Source organism: Anopheles darlingi, chromosome 2, assembly GCF_943734745.1.
Source record: "Anopheles darlingi chromosome 2, idAnoDarlMG_H_01, whole genome shotgun sequence".
NCBI lineage: Eukaryota > Metazoa > Arthropoda > Insecta > Diptera > Culicidae > Anopheles > Anopheles darlingi.
The window spans coordinates 74,986,727-75,013,556 of NC_064874.1; the positions used below are offsets into that span (position 1 = coordinate 74,986,727).

General features: G+C 50.7%; 1 protein-coding gene across 8 annotated transcripts in view; it reads left to right on the forward strand.

Moving 5' to 3' along the window:
* The first annotated feature begins 5,033 nt into the window (after positions 1-5,033).
* The window catches only part of LOC125949611 (neural-cadherin), a 180,868-nt gene continuing 159,071 nt past the window's right edge, over positions 5,034-26,830 (forward strand). For all 8 annotated transcript variants that reach the window (XM_049676804.1, XM_049676805.1, XM_049676806.1 and 5 more), the window contains exon 1: positions 5,034-6,897. In XM_049676804.1, coding sequence (XP_049532761.1) covers positions 5,238-6,897 — 1,660 coding nt within the window. In that variant the 5' untranslated portion in view covers positions 5,034-5,237. The remainder of the gene's footprint in view (positions 6,898-26,830) is intronic.

Below are 26,830 nucleotides of genomic sequence, written 5' to 3' on the forward strand. Positions count from 1 at the left end.
TGTGGTGTACTGTGCACCGTACGGTTCACGCATACGAATTGCGTACCGTCGTGTTCGAGACGTTTGATGCCGTGAACGGTGAAGAGCAATTTTCCGCTTGTCTTGGGAATTAATTGTTGTCAATCAATTAGCGACCGAGCGCCGACCATGTCTGTTTTGTGCCTGTCTGTGTGTCTGTGCCTGTCTGTGTGAGCCTCTCTGTACGTCCGTGATGGGTGGCTGTGGCTCAATTATGCAAGTGATTTATGGAACGTTTTGTGGTGATGCCCGTGGTGAGAAGATAGTTGCTGGTTGCTGGTTGCGTTGGAGATCCAGAAGAGTCTGGACTGTTGCATGACTGATGTTGGTCTGGCCATCGGCACGACCATCGCCTCTCCAATTAGGAATAGTGCGAGAAGGAGGCTGGGCATTCGTGCGGACCGTCGTGACTTCCTTTGGTTTGGAGTTTTAAGAAGTTTTCGTTCGTTCGTTCGTTCGTTCGTTCGCGCAGACGCCTTTTTGGTGTGCTTCGCACGTATTCAAATACGACCAGCGGTCCGCTAGACACCCCGCTTGGTCGGTATGGCAGTCAGACACTCGAATCCTCGAAGCTAATTGGACGGACAAATAGCGAAGATGGGCAGCTCCTGCTGCTGGCTTCTTCGGAGTTCGATCACGCAGCGGGTGTTCGGACTGTGAAAACGTCTTGTCTTGTCGCAACTGAGCCGGCACGGTGGGTGGGTTGGTGTTTGGGTTCTTAATCATATCATACCTGGTCAGTAAAGGCGTAAAAGCAATAACGTCACACACAGGAGCGCTAGGATCAAGCATTTCCATTAAACATCTGCCTTCAGCATTTGTGGTTGATGAGTCATACGGAACACCCCGTTCCCTCCATTGCAGCAGCTCCATTGCATTGATGGTGGTGGTAATTGGCGTATGCACCCCAAGTTAACCTCGATCCATCATGATGCAGCACCATATGCTCCAGATTGCAGTCAGCAGCCGGCATGACTGGGACCAGGGACGATGCATAACATTCCATTTGATCTTGTGCCATTGTCAAAACAACCGTCCCTTTGTGTGTGTGCGTGTGTGTGTGTGAGTCAAAGGACATAAGGGCGAACCGATGGTGATTGGTTTCATTACCACAAACGACACAACACATTGAATTTGTAACAGAGAGCATGTGTGTGTGTGGCTCTAGGCTTGTGGTTTGTTCAAGGACTTTATGCCCTTCCTCTATCCCAAACCAAAGCACAATTCCTTTCGTTCCGGATATGACGCTTTCGATGCGGTCCGGTTCCCGGGGGTCATCACCACCGATGGACCATCGTACCGCCTTTCATCGTCCTTCGGTACCTGGCTACGCTTTTGATTTGTGAGCGGACACCATTTGGAAACCATTACAACGCATCGCCTTCGTATGCTATTGATGTTGTATGCTCGGTTTTCCCTTTTCTCTACGGCCTTCCGGGGCCTAGGGGAAGTCGTTGGGCTTCTCCGGATTTCTTTGAAATCTGTTATCCATTTGCCGGTGGTCAAGAAGCCACGCACGGAATGCTCGGAATGTTTGAGGTTTTCAAATCATCCAGATTGCATTCGTGAGTTGTTCTAGACCCTTGTATGGGAGTAGCTTATGCCCTCCATCAACTGGTGCTGCTGTTTGCATATTTGATCCAATTTCCATTAAAAAACGAATCGACGCATCGGTATCAGCTGGCCAAGGTGAAACATTACCCAAGCGCCAGACGCAACGACAACGATCCAGCGACCCATCACCATTACTGTGCATGTACTGTTGTACGAGTGGTCCGATCGTACGAGTCCGGTCCAACGATCTTGTTTTGTGAAATTGAAGCTTCAATTTGAGAATTGAACGCATCACAAACCACCACCACCCATTTCGTCTGGATAAGACGACGATGAGGACGACGACGATGGCGCGCACACACACACACACACACACACACACACACACGTACAGACGATGCTCTGGGCCCTTGTGTACCACTCGAAACCTGAGAGTGAGCACTCCAAAGGGGTTGCTTTCTGTTTTTCATCCAACCGCTGGGGGTGAGGGAAAAGATCATTCATTGTGCCGCCCTTCAATGGGGGGTTAAGGGATACATCGATCCGATCCAGATGACTGCAGGCAGACAGAAGGGAAGAAGATGACCACCAGCACCATCGCCATGTCGTCGGTTAAACATTGGAGTGAAAGAGAGTGGACAACACATCTTCACGCGCGCGCGCATCCTATCCGACTGTGTGGGAGTGTGCAAGGGGTGCTATGCTGTGCAGACCTGCTTTGCACACACCACCATCATGACCCCTATACCCCCTTTCTGGCGGATCATTCAATTGAGGGTCCCTTCCCTCTCTCCCATCGCTGTCTCGATCTCTCTTTTTGTCTCTCTTTCTTCTCGGCTGTTTGTTTGATCCTTCTCCTTCTGACCTTTTGGCCCGACGTGGCGCGAGGTCACGACATCCAGTGTCTACAAGAGAGACAGAAGCAAAGAGAGACAGAGAGAGAGAGAGAGGCACTGAACTAAGGTCCTCGGTGGTTGTCGATGTGCTTATGCTTTTTAATGAATATTGAAAGTTAACGACATGACTTTGATGATCCGGCGCGCGTAGTCCGGTCCGGATCGTACCGTCACCGTGTGTAGGCAGACGCGACAGTTTGAAATGCATTTGGACCTCTCTTCGCGCGTCTGTGTGCGGTCGCATGGTTACACCCGCATGCTGGTATGATTCAATTCTTTCCCCCCCATCCCGGGAATGTTCTACAAAGCAGGCGTTGGCGCCCCGTTCGAGAAGCAACCATTTACCAGCCTCCTGCGCCGGGGTTTTGCAGTTTGCGCTGTCAGTTCCCATTGTTAGCAAGTTAAATGGGATGTTGGATGAAGTTGGATCGCGAATCGCGCCTTGCATCGCGGTTGCTGCTGTCCCGTTGATTGTTGTTGAAAATGTTTTCCAAAGTCACTCGCTCGCTGTCTTCCATTTGTCCGCGTTCGTCAGTTATGGCTGGAAGGGGGGGGGGGGCCTGTAAAACCCTCCGGGAGAAAGCACTGGTGAGCTCGGTGGCCAGAGAGTGACAGTTTTGCGACACAATGTCTCTTGGTTGATTCGTTTTCTGGTAATCTCTGGAAACCTGCGAACAACAACGAAAGTTTTTGGTCCGCTAAAATGAGAAATGAGAATGGTGCCAGTGAATTAATTACGGCAGGCAGGCAGGCAGGCAGGCGGGCTAGCGCGAGCACCCTTCGGATGATTGCACTAATGCTGATTAGCCTGCAGTCGGGCGGAAAGATTAAGCATAAATTGAATTTTTCCTCGTTTCGTCGTTCACTGTCGCTGCTGCTGCTGCTGTTGCTGCTGCTGTTGCCTCTGTGCCTGTAAATTACTGTTGGTGTTGTCTTCGTAATGGCCTTGAATGCAATTATGTTTCCACGGTTTTCCGCTGCCAACCATCGGGGAACGTTAGGCTTGGCAGTGGAGACGAGTTAGGTTGCCATCCGGTTGGTCCGTTGAATTTTTAACAAATGATTTCCCAGCTTTAGAAAGATTACCCCGGGGGACGGTGGACGATGGTAATTGAGGAGTCATCGTTGCTTATCGCTTCGGATGCTGATGCTGTTATCTCGACCTTGGTCAGCTCTATCCCTTACTTCCTTCAAGCGGGAGTCGTAAATGATAAAATGCCCAACAACATAAAAGAAAAAGGTTCTTTTCTGCCCGGTCGAGGTCGAGAACAATCTGCATTTGCCACTACCCATAAAATGTGCTGCAGTTTTATGCTTCCGTTTTTTTTTTGTCTTCGTTGGCAAAACTTTTGCGTCTCGGGCCTCATTCTGAGACGCGATCTAGGACAAACGCGGACGTCTGGTGACCACGTGTTTTCGCTTTCGCTGCACAAACCCACGGCGGGAACTTCCAGGAATACGAGAAGCAGACGAGAAGCAGCAGCATGCAGCAGCTCATGTTTCCGTCTATGCCGCACACATGACTCGCATCTTTTTCTCCGACTCCGGCTGCGGCTCCGGCGGGCTGGCAGTTTGCATTCGGCCGCCATTCCGTCGAGAACATCAACTCCGGGCTCGCCATCCGCGCGCCGGTGCTTCCGCCTTTTACGCGCGCGCGCGCGTTCGTGATCATCATCCCTGCTGCCGGAATTGTGATGGATTGTAATTAAAGTTAGTTCTCGTGAATCCACAACCCAGTGGTACACGGGGTGGCAGTTTGTCCGCACATGGTGCTACGGAGGACGATCGAGACCACATGTGTACTGGTCTATAGGCACGCAGCGCTCCCTCGCGCTCTCTATCGATAGTTCGATTAGGTAACGATCGGTCCCACAGCAGCAGCAGCAGCAGCAACGTCGTCGCTGGTTGTTGTTGTTGTTGTTGTTGATCCAACGATATTCGATCCGTATTATGACTGGTGCGCGGGGTCTGGGGCCCGACTGGGTAATGGGTTATTCGGGCTTCCTCCTATCGACGCAGATCGCAGAAGCAGAAGGCAGTAGCTATAGCTGCTGCCGCGCGAGATGTGGCTTCTGATCGTCGAGTATCGAGTTATGACTGCCAGGTTTCATCATCATGCGTTGTTTCTCTTCTCTTTTTCTCTCCAATTCCAGACTCCACCAGACCCAAAAGCCACGCACTTCCTCTAGGTCTACGAATACCGAGATCCGTCGGTGAGCACACCTCGGCACGGCTCGGTGTGATTGAAAGGGAAGGGGAAGGAGGTGCACCCTATCGTCGTCATCGTCGACGTTGTCGTCGTTTTCTGTGGTGGTGACGGAACGCACGGAAACGATGGATGCATTCGAAATGGAAAGCGCCCAGAGTTCGTCTGCACGACAAGTGTTACAGTGAATGTTGGTTTTTTGTTTGAAGGCGGATCGAGTGCTGTCTAGGATTCGTGTGCATCAAGATCGTGTGTGTGTGTGTGTGTTTGTGTTTTCGTGTCTGTGTGTTTTTCCCTCCATGCTAATATCCTTTTCTTTCTATTTTATCTGCCGTGATCCTCTAGTGCGCGTGTGTGTGTGTGCGTGTGTTCTAGTGAATAGAAGCATCTCCTGAAGGAGTAATAAAGTGTCAAATTCGAAGATATTGGAAGAAAAAAGAGCAGCAGAGAAGAGTGCGGAGTGTATCGGGGCGAAAGTGTTCCGGGTGGTCGATAGTGGTGCAGCGGAAAGTCGTGCAGCTAAAAAAGGAAGAAGGTAAAGGGAGCGAGGGGTGTAGTGTCGAATGTGGAGCCTCGGAGCCGCCGGCAGTAGTGCGCGGCCCGTAGGCATGGCCAGCAAGATGATGCAGGCCACAATCATGCGGTGCAACAGTAGTAGTAGTGGCGGTGATCACCGACGTCGTGCCAGTGTCCGACCGGTCATCCCGTCCTGTGTGTCGTCATCGTCGTCATCGTCGTCGTTCTTGGTAGCCATATATCTAGTGTTAGTGTTAGGCCTTAGTGTGGCGTCCGTTTCGTGCAAACATCATCATCACCACCAGACCAGTGCCGGCGTCAGTGTTGGTGGCAGCGAAGAGTTCCGGTTCGATCCGACCAACAGCTTTATCAGTCTGGTGCTGCCCCATGACACCTACCCGGGCTACAGTATCCAGAAGTTTACGGCCAACTTTACCGGTCCGAACTCACCGTTCTCTTCCATCTCGTCCACCTACTCACCGTCGTCCTCGGCGAAGCCACTGAACTATCGGCTGCTGGAGACGGATTACTCCAAGTACTTCACCGTACTGGAGGACGGTATGGTGATGACGACGGCCGATCTGTCACCGTTGGTTAACCGACCGGTGAAGCTGGTCGTCCTGGAGGAAACACCCAACTCGACCGCAACCCATCAGCTGCAGCTGTACGTGATGAACCGTAAGGATATGTTGCACTTCCCGAGCCTGCTGCCCGATACGGTCGGTCAGTTGGCCGAGAACCGTGAGCCAGGGGCGCGTGTCCGCGATTTGCCGCTCCTGCAAGCGAACTCGGTCCGTGGTGCCAAGCAAATCCTCTACACCATTACGGCCGGCAACGAGGGTCACGAGTTTGCGCTGGAAGACAGCTCGACGGGCGAGATCAAGGATACGGTACGGATCGAGGATCCCCGGAAACACGGTGTCTGGTTGGTGGCCGCAAAGCCACTCGATCGGGAACACCAAGATGCGTACACGGTCGTCGTGGAGGCAACCGATGCCCGGCAGATCAATCGGGCCGAGATACGCCTTCCGGTGCACATCACCGACGTCAACGATAATCGGCCCGTCTTCACCAAACCCGACTACCGGTTCACGGTGACGGGCATCAAATCGGTGACACCGGCCGGTAACGAAACCATCACCTGGCAACGGTTCACCAGCGTCGGCAAGGTGGAAGCCAAGGATGCGGACGGTGACCGTGTGGCCTATCGGTTAACGGCCCCCAGCAACACGGTCGTCATCGTACCGCAAACCGGTGAGCTGCTGCTGGCCGGTGAACCCGATATGGCGGAACTGTTCGTCGACGTCGAGGCGCACGATCTGCGCACACCGACAAGCCTGAAGAGTGAACGGCCGGCACGAGTGCTGATCGAATTTGTCGCCCCCGATCCACTGCCGGTGATCGTGCAGCATATGGGCCACGAGTATCAGCATTCCCATCGGCGTGATAAGCGCCGCGTAACGCGTGCCGTCCGACCAACGAAGCGCATCGAATTCACCGAAGCCGACGGTGACACCGAGGGACGGAATGTGTTCCAGCTCGAGAAGGAAACCGACCGCGAAACGTTCAAAATCCGCGACGAAAACCCTTGGGTAACGGTCGAGACGAATGGTGCGGTGCGCGTGAAGAAGAAGTGGGACTACGAGGAACTCGGACCGGAGAAGACGATCGACTTCTGGGTCATCATCACCAACCAGGGACACAACGGTGAGTCTAGCGGCGTTTTCTGCACTTTGAATTCTTTTCATTCTTTTCTTCTTCTGACAACCTCATCATCATCATCAACGGACGTCGTCGTCCGCGTCGTCGTCGTCGTTTGACCTCGATGCCCTGGATTAACCACTTGATAAGCATTCAATTTAAAGCTTATCGGGCGGCCGGGCGCACGCTATGGATCCATTTGCATACCACAGTCGGCAGTCGGCAGTCGGCACTACTAGCACCTCTCCCCCCCCGAGGGCCTGCCAAGAGTCCCCATAAACCTCGGTTATTAATTGATCGCGCCGTGGAATGGCGGAATCTCGGGCGAGTCTTGCGGGGACACAGGCTCTTGACAGGATTACCAGGCCAGAAGCCGCCAGAAGCCGGTTTCTCGGTGGATTATTGGGACAACCTTTTTGCCTCGGGCCCTGGCTGTTCGTTGTTATCTTCCCCCCTCTCCTCTCGACGGCACCACATTTATGCTTCTATTAAAGGGCGGCTGGTGGTCCGAGCTGGTGCGCTACCCGACCAGCGATTCCGACAGTCTTTAATCCAGTGCCTGCTACGTCCGACGTCGAGGGGTTTTAATCCAATGAAATATCTCCATTCCAATGGCGGGCCAAATCACTCGCTCAGGGGTGGCTTTTTATGCAGACGAAAGCGGACGAATTATCATACCCCAAAACCCCTCTCAAAAGGTTAGCTTGTTATGCTGCTCGCCTCATGTCAACATCGTCTACACCTGTTCCGATCTCGGTTCGGTCGTTCCGTTGCTACTGATAGCGCCTCAAGGTAGTCTTCTCCGATGATGGATGTAGCGGATCGATTTACAGCGCGATTTGTCGCTGCTCTCTAATTGGCAGCCCTGTGTGTGTGTGTGTGTGTTCGGGATAAGGCGCATACCGAAGGCATTCGGTGTCATCTCACAATCCAATTCCAATTAACTCCCCCAGGCAGCAGCAGCAGCAGCAGCAGCAAACTCGTTGTTCTCGCCAGTAAATCGATATCGCGGCGGCGCTAACCGACTGTCGCTGCCACAATCGACAACGTTTGACAGACAGACAGACAGACAGAGGCAGCACACATAAGATAAAGGCACGACGCTTGACATCTTGAAATTCTCGTTCCACGTTTGTTGCGATTCCCTCAACTGATTACTATTCATGAACGTGGTGGCGGTGAGGAGGAGGCATTTTTTCCCATTTCGTTCGACCGTCCGTGCCCCTCGTGTGTGTGTGTGTCCAGTTCATTATCCATCGAAAAAGCGGGGGGCCTCGATTTCGCTGCTTCGATTTTACTCAGCATCACAGTGTGTCCCTCGATCGACGTCTAGGCGTGATTTCCAGTCGTTTGTAGTGTGACCGGAAGCCTCCATCACGGCATGTTTTGTGTTTGTTTTTGGCGACTTGCAAACGTAAACAGACCGCGGAGAGCGGCGAGAGTGAGAGAGAGTGGAACGGATGGTGGTTGCTTTGTGGCGGGAAACGTTTTCTCGTCTCGGACTCGATGGACGGACTCGATGGAGGGTTTGCATAAATTTCGAAACCCAAAAAAAAAAAAACCGGAGGCAGCCCCTAAGGGCGCGAACGGATGTGTAATGGTCGCGTTGTTGCCGCGCCCCGGTTGCGCAAGTAGTGTGAGAAACACACACACATGGAATTCCAGATTTTGGTGCCAATGGTGGTTACGAAAGAAATCTGTTTCCGTTCGCTTCCGCACCTTCAATGCGAGATTTGCGACCATTGTGTGTGTGTGTGTGTGTGGCCTTCGGTTTCCTTGAGCATTTCCCGGTATTTCCACGCACGTTTATGACACCCTTATGGGTCCTTCAGAGGAAGTAAAAAGTGAAGAAAAGCGATGGCGATGGCGTGTAGCGTGTGACGTTGACGCCAACATGCATAAAGGCATAAATATTTAAATTGAATGTAATGAGAATTTATTATGCCCGGGTTCGCCGGGATGCGAAGCGACCACCAGGCCAGCCAGCCAGCCAGCCCCTTTTTCCCCTTTTCGCTTCAAGGGATTGCTAGCTCCTTGCCGCTCGGTAAGTGCGTCGTGCCCCTCATAAAACTCCTTTTTGGCCAACACAAATACACCGTTGTTCGCAGCTGGTTAACGGTAACGGCCGCACGTGACGTCGACGGGGAACGGGGTGTTGTTGGTAATTTTTGTGGCTTTTCCAGCTGCTATTAATTGGCAGCACATACCCCCCCCACGGAGGAAATGGAGGAAAAAAGGCGTAAGGCGTCATGTTGCCAACATGCGTTTAGCTGCCGCCCGGTTAGACCTTCACGATGATGGTTAGTGTACTGGTGGCGTTGCTATGGCACCTCGTTACACACACACACAGTCACACACAGCCACCATAAATGTTAATCACAATCTGGACTGGACACTATCGGGGGGGAAGGAGGCAATTCCTTTGGTAAACGCTGCTGGAATCCTATTTTCGGTTCGGTTTTCGGTCGTCGTCGTCGACGACCACGCAGCTGATTCGCAAAATAGCTCTACGGGCGCAAGTCATTACATTCCGATGGGTGGTCGGCAATGCGCCAACCATAATTCGTAATTTCCGTCCGTAATGGGGTGGGGTGGGGTGGTGGTGACGGTGCCCATCCCAACCCCTTTGCACAGCTGGTGCCAATGCGCAAAACGGGAAAAATGGGATCACGTTACCGGCGAGCAATTCGGACACGATGTTGTTCGTTCCCGTCGTAGATGCGTTTGAGAAGGTTTATGTGAGAGTAATGCTCACTTTTGAATAATTTTATCCAGAAGAAATGAGATGATTGGCTTTAAGTCCGTTCCAATCAACCTTAAACCGCATCACATATCAGCATGCTTTATGTTATTTCAACATCATCACCAAAAAAAGAAACGGTAAGAGAGACATATTCCAACATCCAACAATCAACAGAAGAGGTGTCAACCAGTGTACCAGGACCAGTCTCTCGGTCTCTTTGTCCTGGCTCCTGGTTTCCTGGGTTTCTGGATCAATTCCCTTGAACATGCGTCCCATCCTCAAACTCAACGCCACATTGAGTGTGTCATTTCGGTGGGTGTCGGATGCTCGGCGATGTACACTCCAGGGAAAATGCATTATCTTCGGCGTCCATTGGAGCAAAAATGGCGTTGGAGCGCACCGATCCTTTCCCTGCCACTTGGTGAAATTTATTGTTTTCGATCCCTCCCTCTGTTCGGGCGTTGTTTTTGCACCAAACACACACAGACACACACACCTCCCGGTGGAGCATAAACGGCGGACCGCGGATGGAAAATCGAGAGGACATCGTCGTTGTCTGGCGTTCGTGAAAGCATTGTTTTTTGGATTCTTTTTCGTTTCGCGCCGCCCCTGACATGCCAGGACAGGGCAGGGCGATTGTTATGCCGTCATGTTTATGTTTTGACGTAAAATGATGAAGACACTTCAGCTCCAGCGCGAGGTTTTTTCCTCGCTTTACCGCATTTTTTCTCCCCGAGGGTTTTTCCAGCGCGCGCGCGAGGTTTATGCTACTCGAGCGCTGTCTCAATGCGCTGTGGAAACGGTAGACGAAGGGTGTGTGCGTGTGAGATGTGTCGACAGATTTATGATATTGTTGAAACGTGTGTAAATGGTGGCTCGCGTGTGCAGTCGCGGCGGGCGATATATGAAATGGTATGTTGTGCATTGATGCTCCCCCTCGTTCTGGAGGGGGGAGTTTTTTATGTTCACACCGCGACCCGCCGTAGCCATTTTCGCCTTTTTTTGGCAACATTTCATGCGCTTCTCCGGTCGGATTCCGAGGTTTTCCGATTCGATGACCAGCACCATTCGCGTGATTGGCCTGAATGGAAGTGGCTCAATGAAGCACCACACGAAACGGCTGCGGTTGCGTCGCTGCCTGCAACGAAGAGAGAGAGCACCAGACCCACAGCATGACAACATTAAACGCTTCCAGTGTGCTATGCTGAGGGTGTATTCTTCCTGATTCCGGTCCTCTTCCTCTCGCCTGCGTGGGTCTTGTTTTGTTTTTTTGTTTCCCTCCAACCGAAGGGTGATGTTCTTCCACACTCGTGTGTGAGTGTGTGAGGGTGTGTGCTGCGAGCTCTCATCATCCTCCGGTCCCTCTCGTGCCGGGCCAGGTCTTTTGAGGTATCGTTACCCACCGAGTCAGTGAACTTTGGCCTCCCTCATCCACCTACACCTTCATTCGTTGGCAACTTCAACGGACAGACGGGTTTGATGCCACACACCGTGCCGCTCTCCTAGCGCCAGCTGGTGCTGACTCATGCTCTTCCTTTTTCATCCAAAAAGACGCCAGCCAGCCCATCAGCCAGCGAGATCTTCGTGCGTTCGTTGTGCTGCGCCGTGGGAGTTGCGGGAATGAAATGAAATCGATTTTCCACTCCTCCCCGCCTCGAGGGGATGCGCAGAAGACTGGGTGTTTAGCGTCGGGAATTCATAAGGGAAGATGCACCCTAAAGAGCACGGGATCAGCAGCGAAAGTGAAACACTTGCGACGGTCCACTGTTTGGACAACAAACTGTTTCGTTTTCTAAGATTGTTTTTATTTTATTTTGTTGAAAAAATGCTAGTATTAAAATACTTAAAATTCTTCCAGAAACTCTACGTAAATCTTTAAACAAGTTGAAGTGAATACCATTCTAATCGTTTTGCGATCGAAAATGAAACATCGGAATGATTCATCATCTCGTGCCATATCCGCCGCACATTCCGGCAAAATTTTCCCGCACGATTCATTAGTCAAAAACGCGTAAACACAATCCATTTGCTGCTGCTGCTGCTGCAAACTCCACGTCGTTGGCCTCCTCTTCGAGTTTTTCCGCTCGGTGTGGATGGTGTGGAATGATGCGGATCAAAACAATCTGCTTCCTTGGATCGCTTTTACTCCCGAAGCTACACCGAGAGACAGACACGTACGCACACACACGTTTGAACAGCGTCCTCGAGAGATGCCAGCACTGTTGTCTGTTGTTTATCTAATGATTGCTTCCAGGTTTTAGCTGTCGTCGTCGTCGTCGCAGGCGACGGACATGAACCTTAAAGATGCTCCCCTCTAAAAAGGGTTTTCCTCCGGCCCTCACTGGCCGACGAATGGACCAGACCAGAAGCAACGATCACACGGCATCAGTATGCTCAACATTGGATCGTGGACCATCAGCCTCTGAGCGTTCTCAAGACTTAGCCGTCTGTTAATGCGTCCCAACAACAAAGATGTTTACACATTTCGGGGGTTTTACGGAAGGGGAAAAGGTAAATAGTTTGCGCGCGCGCGGCTGTGTGTTTGGGTTTGCATTAGAAATGATGCATCTGTCTTTGGGGAAGGCCTCTCGCGCGGGGTCCACGTCTCATTCAATCATTCAATTGCGTTGGCAACCTGGCAACCAATGGCAGTGGAAGGGATGGCATTTATGCTGCAACAAAAGCCGTACTCGATGGAGCGCTTTCTCACGTGCAGCATCATTCTAAAACAACCGGCCGGTGCGTCGCTGTTCGGCAAATAAATATTCGACAAAGCGAACATCATCATCATTTGATTGACTAAACAATGCTTCGTGTCCCTTCATTCCCTCCCGGTAATTCCTCAGGTGGATCGTCATCTCTCGGATTTTTTCTTCTTCTTCATCGTTGTCGTTGTCATCGTTGTCTGGCTTAATTGAATCGCGTTTGCAGGTTTGATTGGAATCATGTTTTATGAATCGAAAACCGCGCCACTCGCTTGTCCCCAATGCGTCCTGCCTTGTAGCGTTTGCTGCGCTGCAAATCCCGAATTCCTCGCTGCCGGCAGCAGCATCAATAATATGCATTTATGCGTCTGCTCCCAACTCCAGAGCGGTCCCAATGGATCGCATCGAGCACGCCGCAGCAGCAGCAGCATTCAGTAATCGGACCATCATCGGATGAGTCGATGAGGGGATAACGATAATCGAATGGAAGGCGGCCGCCGGTTGGCGGCTTCACCAACACAGCACCACCGACAGTGCATTTTAGCGATGTTCCATATTTCATCTATTAGCAGCAGCTGATGATGCTGATGATGCTCATGATGATGATGATGATGCGCATTCCGAGCGATCCGCGTCTTTAATTACTCAGGCGGCGGAAATTTGCCATTCGGCAGTTTGTGGTGTGGTCGCTGCCGCTGCTCTCTCTTGCTCTCTTTCTCTCTCTTTCTCTCTCTCCTCGCTCTCTGCGTTAATAATTTACCCTCCGCGATCCAACCGGGAGAACACAGTTTCATCATTTCGCGAAAATATGAAAAGCGATTCCTCGGGGATTTTTCGTCGCTTTTCCGCAGCACAACGACGCGACAACAACGACAAATGAAGAGGACGCTTCCGATTGCATTATGCACCGGGGTCACCACGAGGGTGTCGCGTACCGCGGACCGCAAAATGCGTTTTGTGTTATTTGGGACTCGAGATATGCTGCTCCCCATGCACGATGGAATGCAAAATGTATTTGCGTGCGTGTGTGTGTGTGCGTGTGTGTGCGGTTGCATATGCGTTGATTAATTTAATTGTTTATCAAGTGGTTTTATGTGTGCGGTAAACGAGTTGCGATAACAATTTAGTTCATTTCGCCAGCGCAGCTCGGCAGATTGTCATCGTCTCCCTGGTGACCAATAAAAAAAACCGAGCATTGACCATTAACCACGCAGCATGCCATGCCCCTGTTTGATGCGGCGTCGGGCTTTCGCTAGATACCCGTCCCTCGTGCAGGGCGGTGACATCGCTTTACGGTTCTCCGTGGCAAATGTGGCATTTTAATGGTCTTCACATTACTTTACGCGCGCGCGATTATATGCCGTGCGTGTGCCGCTCTTTAGTGCTGGCGGCATGTTTGTGTAATATTTTTCGCCTTCGCCTGTTTTTTGTTTTAAATGCTTTTAAGCTAAAACAAAAAAAACGCTCAACGAACGATCGGGTGGAGCAGAAGCGCGTGCAAGACAAGAAAGCCCGCGACAAGATAACAACAAGCGGCGAAAGCATGTAAAGGGCACGGCGTGGCGTGGCACGCACGATCGGAGCTGCGAGACGAGGTAAAGGTCAAGCATAAATCAGCTCGAACCAGGCCGGTCGGTTGGCCGGCCGGCCGGCTTGATGTGATGGATGGCAGGCCGGTAGCCGGTATGCCGTCGTGTGAAACCAAACCAAAAACATGATCCACGCCCTTTTCGCGTGTGAGAGACGACATGACGGGACATGGTTTAGTCCATCACTCGCTACCTCTAGCATATCTAACCCCGCTGGCCACCCCCCCCCCCCCCTCGTCACACGCACTATGGTCAACGTGTGAATCGTTAACGCGAGTGAATCTGTCTTTATGAGGCTTCTTCCCGGTTTTTTGGGAGGGGGCGAGTCGTAAAGGTTTGAATGTTTTTTTTTGTTGTTGTTGAAGATGCCACGTCTATTAAAACTGAAGCATCGTAGGTTGAGCAGTGACCGGGAGTGATATTTGGTTCTCTCGGAGAAACATTTCTCAGAACATGTTATCCAGTCCGTATCTCACAGATGGTATAATTTTTGCCCCCTTTTTCGGAATCGAGCGTTTTGCTGATGATTCATCTTGTTTCTCCCATCCGTTTTGCGGCGCTTCGGATGCGGCTTCGGAGTGTAGCATGTAGCATAAACATCACCGTTGTGCTGCTGCTGCTGCTCGAGTACGTGCCTAATTAGCGCGCACAGTCTGAAAATGCCCTCAGCCACGCCTGAGCCACGTTCTATTTTGAAGAAAAATACTTTTCCCCTAGGCCAACACTAATTCGGCCATTGCGGGTTCACCAGGAGGTGGCCTACTACAAACCCGAGGCTAGAAACAGAAACAGACATTTGATCCCTTCTGCAACACACACACACACACACACACACACACACACACACACTCGGCATGGTGCGTTTGGGATGCGAAGTCGCTGAACAGCAACTCCATCCGGGGGGATCGGTTGACGGCTTCTCATTTTGTTTCACGTTTTTCCAACGCTCTCTCTTTCTCTCTCTTACATACACACGAGCACAGCCTGCTGCAGACGAACTTAATCGTGCTCTGATGTTTGCATTCTTGGCGCGTTCCTCCCCCCGTTTTCCCAAACACTCCGCCTCTCCTCTCGGTCTGCAGTCCGTCAAACTGTCGGTTTTTTGCAACTTTATACCCGCGTGATGTATGGAGACCCCCCCCCATCACGCCCGGATTGTGATGAGTGTTTCTTTTTTTATTCTTCGCCTTTCTCGGTGTGTGTGTGCGTCTGGCGAGTATTATGCCAAAGGTACGCCTGGGGCGTCTCAACTACTGTGCTACTCCTTCCACAGTATGGAATGATGTTTGACATCGCGCACATGCCAGGCGCATGTACGCTCCTCGAAGGAGACCGGCTGGCTTCTCGTTTTTGTTGCCCCGTTCTTGGTCGAGTGTCCTCTCTCTCTCTCAGCTGGTGTTCTTTCTCTTTCTTTCTCACTCTCACCGGTAATGTGCGGTATTATGTTGGCAAAAAATGGGAACCCCATTATGCTGCTATGGCGGCGGGTGCTGTACTCGATGCATGCAATCCGCACGCTGCCGCTTCGGTCGTCCTCCGGTCCGGTTCTCCTCCATCGTTAGCACACTGCTACTGCGCACGCTTACGCTGAGTGTCCTCACTCCTCTCCTTTTCGTCTCTCCTCACGAACATATCCTTGCAGCACACCTGCGTATGGCTCGTAAGATGATGATGGCACGCGTGAAACAAAGAAGAGAGCCCGGAAGAAGGGGCTTCCGACAAAAAAAAAGGGTTGCATGCATGAGGATCAGTATCCTTTGCTCGCAGAAACGCAGGCCGGCCCTGGCGTTGGTGGGGGTCGGTATTTCCTTGTTTTTGTTCCCGGTGTGCTCGTGCTCGCGGCTTGTCGTTGCTTGATTTAGTCTCTTCCGGCCGAAAATATCCTGACTACGGGGATGCGTTGAGAGTGGTAGGTTGAGTCGCGAGCACAGGAAGCGGCTTTGTTCGGTTTTGTGCCGCTGCGCTTGGCGCTCCTCTCGCTCCAGGCCATGTCCCTGCTCCCTCCATTCTTTTTATGCTAAAGAATTGCGCAAAGAGGCGGATCCTTCTCGGCTTATTTTCTTGCATTTTATCCACGCGCTTTAAGGCTAAACGGAACGGAACAGCACAGTAGCACTTATGTTAACAGCGAGCAATAGAAAGAGAGTGAGTGAATGAAGAAAAGAAGGACGTAAAGAAAGCAGGAATCCCTGCCAAAGCCGACAGCCGGCACACGCCAATCTAATATACCGGGGCGAGGATCGCGATGAAGCGCATCGACCGGTAGCGGGCACTTCGAAGCCTTAATTCATATTTTCATCCGGTTCATCTCTATCGTTCCTTCGCTCAAACCGATCGAACACTCGAAAAGGACGTTTGCTAACGGACAGGGAAATTGCCCAAAAACTTCTTCTTCGCGACTTGCGAAATTTAATTGCAATTACAAAGCAAAGAAACAAACAGGATCAAAGCATGCTCAGCATGCATACTCGGCACGATGCTTGAGAGTTGAGGTGCGTAAGAGGCTTCCGACAATTTTCCATTCTTCGAAGCAACAATTCTCCATTTTTGGAACCCCGTTATTGACTTATGCGCGACCGTTTGGTCGCATGATTTATGAGCATTTGCGTTTGCCCCCTTCCCCCCTCCGAAAAAAGGGCACCAAAATGTCGATTGTTTCACTGGCAGTGTGCGTACGAAAGGGAGAGAACGACGGGCAGGCTTATGATGATGGTCCGCTTCCGTGCGTCGCTCCGTTGGTACGGAAGACCCTCGTTTGGTAGAAGCTGTAAAATGGAAACAGGAAACTATTAGGAAAATAAATAAATGGGAAACACATAAAACATAACAGCAGCCCAGTGACTCCGGGGCCGAGCCTCGATGCAACCGAAGTCCCCGGGGGAAGCCCCGGGAATGAACGGTTTTACCCCAAAAATCGACTTCTTCGTCGAAACCGAAGCCCGCGCGACATTACGATCAATCGATCGTTACGTTTTGTACGAGCGTGTTGGGTATTCCGGTGGCAAACGGCACTCCTTGTCGTACAAGGGGGATCCGTTCCTTCTTCGCCTTCCCTTCCCTTGACCAGGCGGCCCTTCAATGACTGCTGGGTACGCCGCGTACTGGCGGTCAAGGTTGGATGCAGATGTATGATTGCGGTTCGCGTCTTCGAATTGGAGAGAATTTTTTTTTTCGGGGTTCACCGTTGCTCTCATTCATCGCGTCGCAACGATGGCCTCGACACAAAGTGTCCGGCCGCATTAAACAACATTCCTTCGAGACCAGCCGTTTGTGCGGATGTTTATGGCCCGGCCCGGCCCGGCACCCGGTCATACGATGAAGGTGAGCTGGCAGTACGGACACCGCCGTCGGTTTGATTGTTTGTTTATAATCTCTCGATACACAAACCAATATACACCTTTTTTCCCTGCCCGAGCTCGAGTGAATCATCGGCGAATTGGATCCCGGGGTCCCGAGTTCCCTGTTTCCATCGCCGGGAGCAAATAAATCCCGAAGCCGCTGGCGCGGTTTGGTCTGCTAATTACGGTCGCCTCGGTTGGTTTTTGTTGGTTTGGCGTTAGAGGAAGGGGGAATGTAATCAGGGAATAGGGGACCTAGCAGATGTGCACGTGTGTGTGTGTGTCTGATTCGATCTTCTATTTCTAAAAATCCCCTCGGTTGTAATATGGTACCGACCGCTGCATTGCTTGTTCCATAAATCAAAGATCCGGATCATTATAAATGGTCGCTACGGGATTAATATTTTGTGCGAACAATTGTGCGCTCTCTATTTTGCTCTTCTTCTCTCTGTTTGTGCAGCTTTCATTGAAGCCAATAGAACACTTTTGTTTGCGTGGCCCCCGATTCGAGCGGAACTTTTGCATCAACCCAATCCAGTATCGGGAAACATATTCCCACTTGAAATGTCGGGTACCGGGATCAAAAACATCAGAGGTGGTGCGCCTGGGGGAATGGACTCTAGCAATGGCGAGGGAAAAATTAGCGACATTGACAGATCATTTCCTACCTCATCCCTCCGCCATTTCGCGCTGCACCACAACCAATTTCGCTCCCATCGTGTACCAGCGGGGAGCCTTTACTGGTCGGTTGATCAAAACGGAAGCAGAGCAACGGACCGGAAAGCCCATGTGCGTGCCGTTATGTGCGGTTTCGTACCGCCGCGATGCATGGTACGCGATGCACCGCACCTCCTCGGTCCTCGGTGCGCAAATGCATTAACAAAATGCAATGAAAACGTTGGTGCACCTCTCCTGGGAGGTTGAATGAGGCGTGGGGTTGAGGGTGTGTTGTTGATGACGTCGTGTTGCCGTTGGTCGCCCTGACCAGAGGGAGTCTATTTGCTTTATTGCTTCATTTGGTCGCATCATATTGGTTTGGGTCGCTCTAATTGATATTGACGTCGTAGAGGGAGTGTTGCACTGCCGCTACTTGAATCGTTGACGCTGCAAATCGATTTGAGTCCCGGCGCTCCTCGGGGGACATTGTGAGGACACGTATTCGTATTGGAAAAGTGTGTTGCAACAGACATCAAATGATGCTGGCATGCTCAAAATGGATCGCAAATGGTTCTAGCGTATGGTCCTCCAAAAACTACGATAAACCTCTTCAAATCCATCCCTACATCTGGGGGGGAGGAGGATGAAGGTAGAAATCGTATTTGCATTGACAGAATCAGAATCTCAGAGCCCCTGTCGAAATGTCTGCCAGTGACAAGGTAAACCTTTCAGGGAGAGCTATTTCGGGACACGACTTCATCTTACTCTGTATCAATGGTTGAACGTTGAACGAAGCTTCGGATGAGCAAGAAATCGATAACCGAAAGTCACCCTCCGTGAGGGACAATTTGGAATTAGACCGTTCGCTCTTCCCCTTAGGTCAATTCGACGAAAAGATGCTAGATTAAACTGCTTCGAATCCGTCCCCACTGACAGATACGAAGTCGCCCAAAAGCCTCCGATACCTTGGCAACCGATAATGCTCTCGCTTTGTGTCCATTTTATGTCCTCTACCTTGCGACCGCATTCGAGTTCCTACGTGTTCCGATGGTTCTTCTTATGAAGAACCAAATCGAACAACTCCTGGGTTCCTTTCGTTTCAATCTTCGTAAAAACCACAAGGATTCCATTTTCGGGGTGCAACCGTCACCATGCCAACGGTCGCACCGGTACTCTTCCTGTGTCTTTCTTCCGGTTGGCCGAAAGTTTGGCGGCCGCCCTTACTTTGTCGACGCAGACGCTGTGTGGTGTTTGTGGCGAGTTTTGTGGCGGGTTTTGTCCGGTGTTTATTTTTTGCTGTATTTCGCCCCGTCATCAGTTTCGGTTGCTTCTTCGCTTCGCCCTTTGCTCCCTTATTGCCGTCGCCGTTATGGTCAACCGATGCGGTGGGTCCGCGTCCAATCCCAGGACCGGCGGCTTTCGATGACATTTTGCTGTGTTGAACACAAATCGCCGCTACCATGGCAACACCGCTTCACGTACTGGGAGTTTATCTTCATCTTCGCCTTGCGCGCTTGCTTTGTGTGTTCGCATCCGTACATTGCCGGTGCCTTTCCGTCGTCCGCCAGGAGTTTGTTTCGGGATCGGGATATTTGTTTAACTTCACATTTTTTTCTGTGTGTGTTCCTCTCGCGGAACCATCCGAATTGTGCAATGTGCACTTCAGAACCTATCGCCGATCCAGATCTGCTGGGAAGAGAATAAACGAAAGAAAAGGGCCTTCAATACTTCAATGGCGCACGGCCTCCCTGTCTTACCGGGAGGTTTCGCTAGAGCGCACCTCTAGAAGGGAAGGAATAAGGATATAGGGAGGAGAATGAACGACAGCAGCAGCCGACGAGCGATGAAACAAACAAACAAATAAAGGGAACGAACGAGGGAACACTCAAGTAAACACAAAACGTCTTGAGGATTGTCCCGCTGTTCTCCTGTCGAACTCCCGGGTATATTGTTGCGCATTGCAGATGTGTGACGTAATTCCGGCCTTTCGCCAGGACCACTGTTCCCGGGGAACCGGCTAGCAGGGATAACTGATCTGGCGTTGCTTAGACGCTCATGGCTGGTCGCTGGTGGGCAATAAAACCGGGAAACGTATCGCTACCGGTCTGGCGGAACAAGTTTTCATATCGGGAAGCGGACTTGAAAGACACCGACGTTGCCCGACTCGACGACGTGCGGCATTTGTCGGCAACTCTTGCTCTGCGCCACGATTCCGTTGTTGGTGTTCAACTGAGTAATGACCATTTTTGAAATCATTTTTAAAAAACCTTTCGTCGAGGTATATAACCCTCTGAAATGGACTTATCGCGTTCCGCATCGTCTGACGACGCAATGAACACACCTAACTATCGCCAAAATTGGTAGAAGTATGTGTGAGAAGATCAATATTTAGCTTCTGGATCAATGTTTCGCGGAAAAAAAGAAAGACCACGCCACCAGCGACCACGAGCACGTGTGAGTTAGTTCCTCGGTCAAGAACAGACTCTGTCGCGAGTCCACCATACATACATCTCTGCCACGATTTCGGTCCGCTCCAGTCGTCAGGTTTGTGGGTTTATGTTTACAACCTGCTCTCGTCCCCTTAAGTCCGTGTACTCTACTGCATTAACCATACGTGGTGCGACCTGCATACGTAGCCGCACCAAGGAGTTGGAAGCCTCCATTAGCTTATTGGCCGTTCGGCAACGGACTAGGGAAGTAGAGGAACACGACCACCATTGCAGCAGCGATGTAGCGCCCGGTTTAGTTTATGTTGCGAATTTACATGCAATTTCATGCAAAATGTATTCCATCGTGAACGGGGTAGAACGTCGTTTCTTCAGTGCTCAGAGAGGAAGTCTGCAAGTGCGCCTGACCTGGCCCGGGGTTAGGGTTAGGGTTGGGTTGGGTTTTGCCAACCTGTTCATCCATCAACGTATCCAGCCTCAACTGTTCTGCCTCGGTGTTCTCTTCTCGCACTGTGGATATCGCTATCGCCAGCAGCACAGATTGTTGGTGTACCCGGAAGGAAGGGTTTTTCCCGGAATTGGCAGGATAAGAAAACCGTTCCTTCCAATATGGCTCCGGAAACTTGCCCAACGAACTCACTCACTCGCTCGGCTCGCCTTCTCTTTCTTGCAAACTCTGGGGAACCTTTTCCTTGTGCTCACTGCTGCAGGCACTTGCCAACAACTTTACTTGTGCCGCGGGCGATGGGTCTTTTGTGGTTTTGTGTGTTTCCTTCGACCGTCGAACAATGTCTTGGCACAGCGCTGTGGCCACGAAAGGGAGAGAGAACGAGCAAGAGCGTTCGTATGCGTTCTAACATGATTGTAGCGGAGGAAATAGCATAACCTAATGGCTTTGTGCTACACTACAATGCAAAAAAAGCGAAGCTACAAAAGTCACGGAGAAATATTTTATCCAATTTCTTGCCCACCCCGTCATACATACAACCCAGCAGTAGTAGTAGTAGCAGTAGTAGTAGTAGTAGTAGCAGTAGGTAGCAGCCAGGCGTCTCCTTGGTGGCAACGTTTTTTGGGGCGCAAAGTTTTGGCCTCTCCGTTGGCCCCTACGTTTCCGCCGAGACCACTTTGTGTGTGTGTGTGTGTGTGTGTGACAGCAAATAAAAAAAACAGCTTGTCGCTGGACAGTTTAGCGAGCCAGCCATTTATTTCTCTTTATCCCTGTGTCCATTTCCCTTTTGCCCTTCCAGGGGACGACTTGAGGAAATTGAAAAACGTTCGAAATTTTTTTCCTCCAAACTCGCCGGGACCTAGCGGTCTCCGGCTATTCCGATTTCCGTTCCAAGGTTTATATTTCATATTGCTATCGGTTCGGAGTGCTCCGGGTCTGGATTTTATTTTTCATTTTTGGTCTTTTCTTTTTGGTCGGAAAAAAACAAGTTGAATTCACTCCGGACCAGGGAGGATGATTTGTGGTGCCCGACCATGCCATGCACTTGAAGCAATGCGAACGGATGAGGGCTCCGAGCGTAAAATCAATTCCACGACGGCAAAGTCGTGCTCCACTTGGTGAATCAAATTGTTGTATTTCAAACATCGGCACTCGGCATTGTGGTCGGCAACTTGGGCTGAAATTTTGTTGATTCTATCCCGAGGCAAGGAGAAAAGGAAGGCAAGGACGAGGGGAAGGAATAAAAAGAAATAAATTAAATTGAAGGCACTCACATCGCTCGGCGTATTCTACGAGCACCACATAATGCTTTTCAATTATTAATAGGATTCCCTGAGCCGGCGAGTGGCCTAGCCTTTTACCTTGCCGAAGCCGTAATCCTGCTTCGTCGATGATGACGATGACGATGATGATGATGATGATGATGATGAGGAATACCAGGCCACCAAGCTGCTCCCTTCGATTGGTGTCCCTTTAATTCACTTGGAAGCGCTTGCAAGCTTGCAAAAATTAAAACAGTCAATCGTGGCCACCAGGACCTCCGTTTCCACCTCACCTGTGACCCTAGATACACACACAGGCGCGCGGGCACGCACGGGGGACAGAACACTTGTGCTGGCGCCAGCAGATAAAAATGACCGCGCACCGAAATCAAATTAGATCCAATTTGCATATTTATCCCGGGCGTACCATAACACGCGCTCGGCCGACAACACACCCTGGGACTGGGTCACACACACACGACCGGACCTGGTGGTGGTGTTGCTGTTTGACCACCCCCTCCCCTACCGGAAGCATGAGGCTTCATCTAAATCGTCTGCCGCACGTTCCGGAAATAAATCATAAAATCTAATAAAATAAGGTATTGCCATCATTTGAATAATGGATTGGAAGAGAGCGCCCAGGAGAGAGAACGGGATAGAGAGATCGAGAGGAGAGTACTTTGGACGGATATTTATGAGTTTGGCTAGACACTGGACATTATGCGAAAGGACATTTGCTCGCTGGAGTTTGGTAGCGAGATAAACGCGAAGCCTCGTGAGATAATCGTTTAGTAAATGTTCTAGCTGTTTGGTCAACATAATACTGCCAACACCTACACACAAACACGCACATAGTGTTCTATTCGAAGGTGTCTGGGGTAAACACGAAGGCAGCGGATGTGCCATAGCACTATGATAGACACTCGCGATGTATCAGCTTTCGCCGGTCCTGCCAACGTTAACGGTTTTGAAAGCTTCTAAACAATGGCGGTGGGCGTCGGTGGTGGTATTGGATTCGCCCTTTTGCCCCCACCCACTTGAGCTCGAGAAGACAAATTGCAAGAAGCTGCTGTTGCTGCTGCTGCTGCTGCTGCTGCTGCTGCCGCCGCAGGGTACGTGTCAAGCTGATGCTGATGGTTGAAACTGAATCCCACATCGACAAATTGTTTCACAATCTTCCCCTTTTCCTCTGTCTTGCTCTCCACGTAACGGATCGTACGTTTGTATTGTGCAAGTGTCCGTTACTCATCCGGTGTTCGAGGGGGTATATTGTAAGTGTCAAGCGGTTTTGCTAAGGGGTCCAGTTTCATGAGAGTTTGGATATTTTGTAATAGTAAGCGATGCGTCAGCACGTTTCCCCCTTCGCAAATCACTTTATCAGTTAACGATTTTTAACTTAATACATTCATTAAATGGAATTAATCTTACTGCGCGCCACGGAGAACCGAAGGTCCAACGGATTATGGTAATCCGGTCTAATGGATCTATTTTTCAATTACCCTTGGCCGCGAACCATTCGAATGCGCCGTCCATCAATTGGTTAAGGGACGGAAAAGTAGTGCTGCGGATAAACCGTCCGACCATTGCGTGTTCCCGGGAAACTCTTAGCCGAAGGGTGAAAATTAATTATTTTCCTTTCGAATTGCAACCCCTCAGTGCCGACCGAGTATGATAATCCGCTTGGACGCTCCTGCTGCTGATGGAGGTACTGGAAGTCGTGGAAGTCTGGAACGTACACTATGAGAAGCGGGGGTCTATGGTCCTAGAACCGGGTCCCAGGGCACGGGCTCAGACAGCGAGCAGTAAAGTTTTGCGGCAAAAACATCCCACACCCACCCCAAAGGTTCTGGGTTCTGGCCGGGTCTCCCTCCGGCCGGGGGTGACTGGAAGACACTAGGGACCGGGAAAATCGATTCCAGACACTTTTATCCTCGTTTGCGCTCGTCCTGGAAACGCAATTCCTTTTTCCGGTGCAATGAAGGAACCTGAATGCCGAGCAGAAGGGATGGACGCTGTCGCTGTCTGGCCGTCGGTGGTCGTCGGGTTTTCTGGATTGCTTCCGGCGGGAATGAAAAAATAAAAGAAAGTTATCCATTATGTTTTCCGGACAACCAACCCCCTGGTCGGGACTGGTCTCCGACTGACAGTCCAGCCATACGTCTTCGAGCGAACCTGATCTCCATGCTCTCTCGTTCTCCCGTTGTCTTCAATTCAATTGTTCACCGGAAACGTGGTGCCGGGGTGGGTTGTACCGATTGTTTCTGCAAACGCCTAGACTGTGGTAAGGGAGGCCGTCGAAGTGTGCATCGTGTACCGACGAGACGACGTCGACGACGACTTAGGATGAAGGATTCGGAAAGGGCGATTCCCGATAGCGTGCCAGGCGGGATAGGCAGGAATCGAATTTTCTCCACTTCCGGTTGTGCCGCTGCAGTCTAGTCTAGCCGACGATAACGACGACGACGACGACGACGTGCAAAAGCGCACTCCTATCCTTCGTTCTCTATTCTCCCCCCTTATTCGTTGGCATTTTTGGCGAGACGTTTTAATCCCACATTCTCGACGGTTCTCGGGAATTATTTAGAATTAGATTGTATGGATGGAATGGAGATATATAGCAGGGGTGGAGAGGGGAGAAGCACCACCACCTCCTCCGAAAGCACCGTGTTCCTGCCTGAGCAATCCAATCTAAATAACGAGAGACCCCCGGCGTGCGTGTATCGTCGTCCCTCTTTGGGTACGAGGCGAAATGAATCTTATCGTAGGCTTATGGAAGGACCTTTTATCGGCCATATCGAACGAAAGCCTCTAGGGGGCGTTGGAGAAGAAAAAAACAAGGGAATGAAAATAGCATCACGCGAAACCATAATTTACCGTGACGCACGTCTGACAATCCTGGAGTGCCTGGAGTGCAATTTCATTAAGTGTTCGGCAGTAGATTTATGAAGACGACTTTACTTCCTCATTTTGGGCCCTCCTGCTCCTTCGTGTATGTGTGTGCTTTAGCTGGTGCTGCTCCCGTTTTGGAGACCGACAGCTTCCCCCTGGGAGCGTCATTAATGGCTGGCCGTACTACGCAAACGCATGCTATGCGCTCTGATGATGAGTTGATTTAGCGAGCAAAAGGCCATCAAACCCGCATCCTCACTAGTCATCGCGAGCGCCGAACAGACGAGGAAGGACGCTTTTCCTAATATTTAATTATGCGGCCAGCCTGTGTGATTATAAGGGTTATGTGGTTCGGTTGCTTTCCGAGCAGCGATGACGAAGGTTTTTGGTATGAGTGTGCTCGTTATTCGTGCAAAAACCAAACACCAGAGCGTCTGTGTGCACCATCAAAAACGTTCGGTAATGGTGCTGCCCTGCGAAACTTCAGCTCAGGGACCTTATAAATGAACAGTAGCATAGGATCTAGTCTGTATAGATGATGTTGTTGATCCAATTAGATATTCTGTAGCATCAATCTAAAGTTTCCCATTTTCTTCTCTTTGCAGGTAAGCGCACGAACTCACACGGATCAACCTTCCGGACACACACCGATACACACGCACACCATCGATAATGAGTATTCCAAAGCGATGCAATGAAGGTTCGGTAAGAAGGTAGCAGCTTGTCAGTGAAAGGGGGCAGTAAGATAATTTCGACAACGGAGAAGATCAGAATGAAGAGCGAGAAGAATGATGCTCTACCATCATTGCACACTCTTCCCACTACTACAAGTCGGCAATTTCCTTCAGCAAATGTCTACCAAGGGATGGGATACCTGATGAGCAAGCCTTCGGTCTTGAAGGGTATCCGGGAATGGTTCAATACTTTCTTCCATAGAAAGAACAAGTCAACCTCCCACCACACAAACAGATACTCTACCTCTCACACCCACATGGGCCCACGACGGGGTAGGGATCCGTAACAGTAAAATAACGCTCAATATCCAATTCATGCCGCTCATGAATATATAACATGATCAGGATGTTATCAGCAGCAGCTTCCTCTTCTTCTTCTTGTTTCGAACAACAAGAATCGTCCGACGTAAACACGAGCTCCGGTGGACGCTTTATTTAGCATGAATAATGCATCGAGCATTTTCTCTCTCTCTCTGTGCGTGTGTGTATGTGGGCTTATGCTTTGGACATTCCACTCCTACTCTACAGCGGACTGACTACGGATCAAGACCGGTGGTGGTTGCCAGGCGCCGCCTCCGGTTGCTCTGAAATTCATCTATCGAATCGATCCAATCGCTTGATCGGTATTCTTGAAGAACAGAGACACACACACCGACAGAGAGAGTGGGACGAAAGCGTAGGTAATTTGCGTGCCGATCTTTGCTATAATACTTAAGCGTTACCGAGCTATAATCATACCCCAAGAAACTCCCATCTTTGAGGGTGAATGTGTTGTGGAGAAAATGGTGTGTTTCTAATTTTAATTCCAAACTTTCGCGCCCCATTGCACGTCCGGCGGTGCGTGGCGAGGTTGGCCGGAAAATTGTGTCATTAACCGGAAGTGCGACCGCCCCCCCGGGTGCCACGGAGCGCGGAAAAAGTAGCTAAATCTTCCCAGCTCAACACCTTTGTGTGCGTGTGTGTGTCGTGTTCCCGACCAAAAAAAGAAAACCATCCATCATCTCTAATGGAGCTGCGCAAAGGGGTTGCTCTCGGTGGGTGAATCTGTCCAGTGCGCAAAGGGTGACATCGAAGAACCGAGGAAGCACTTGGCAAAACGCTAGATTTTATCATCAGAAATTAAATTA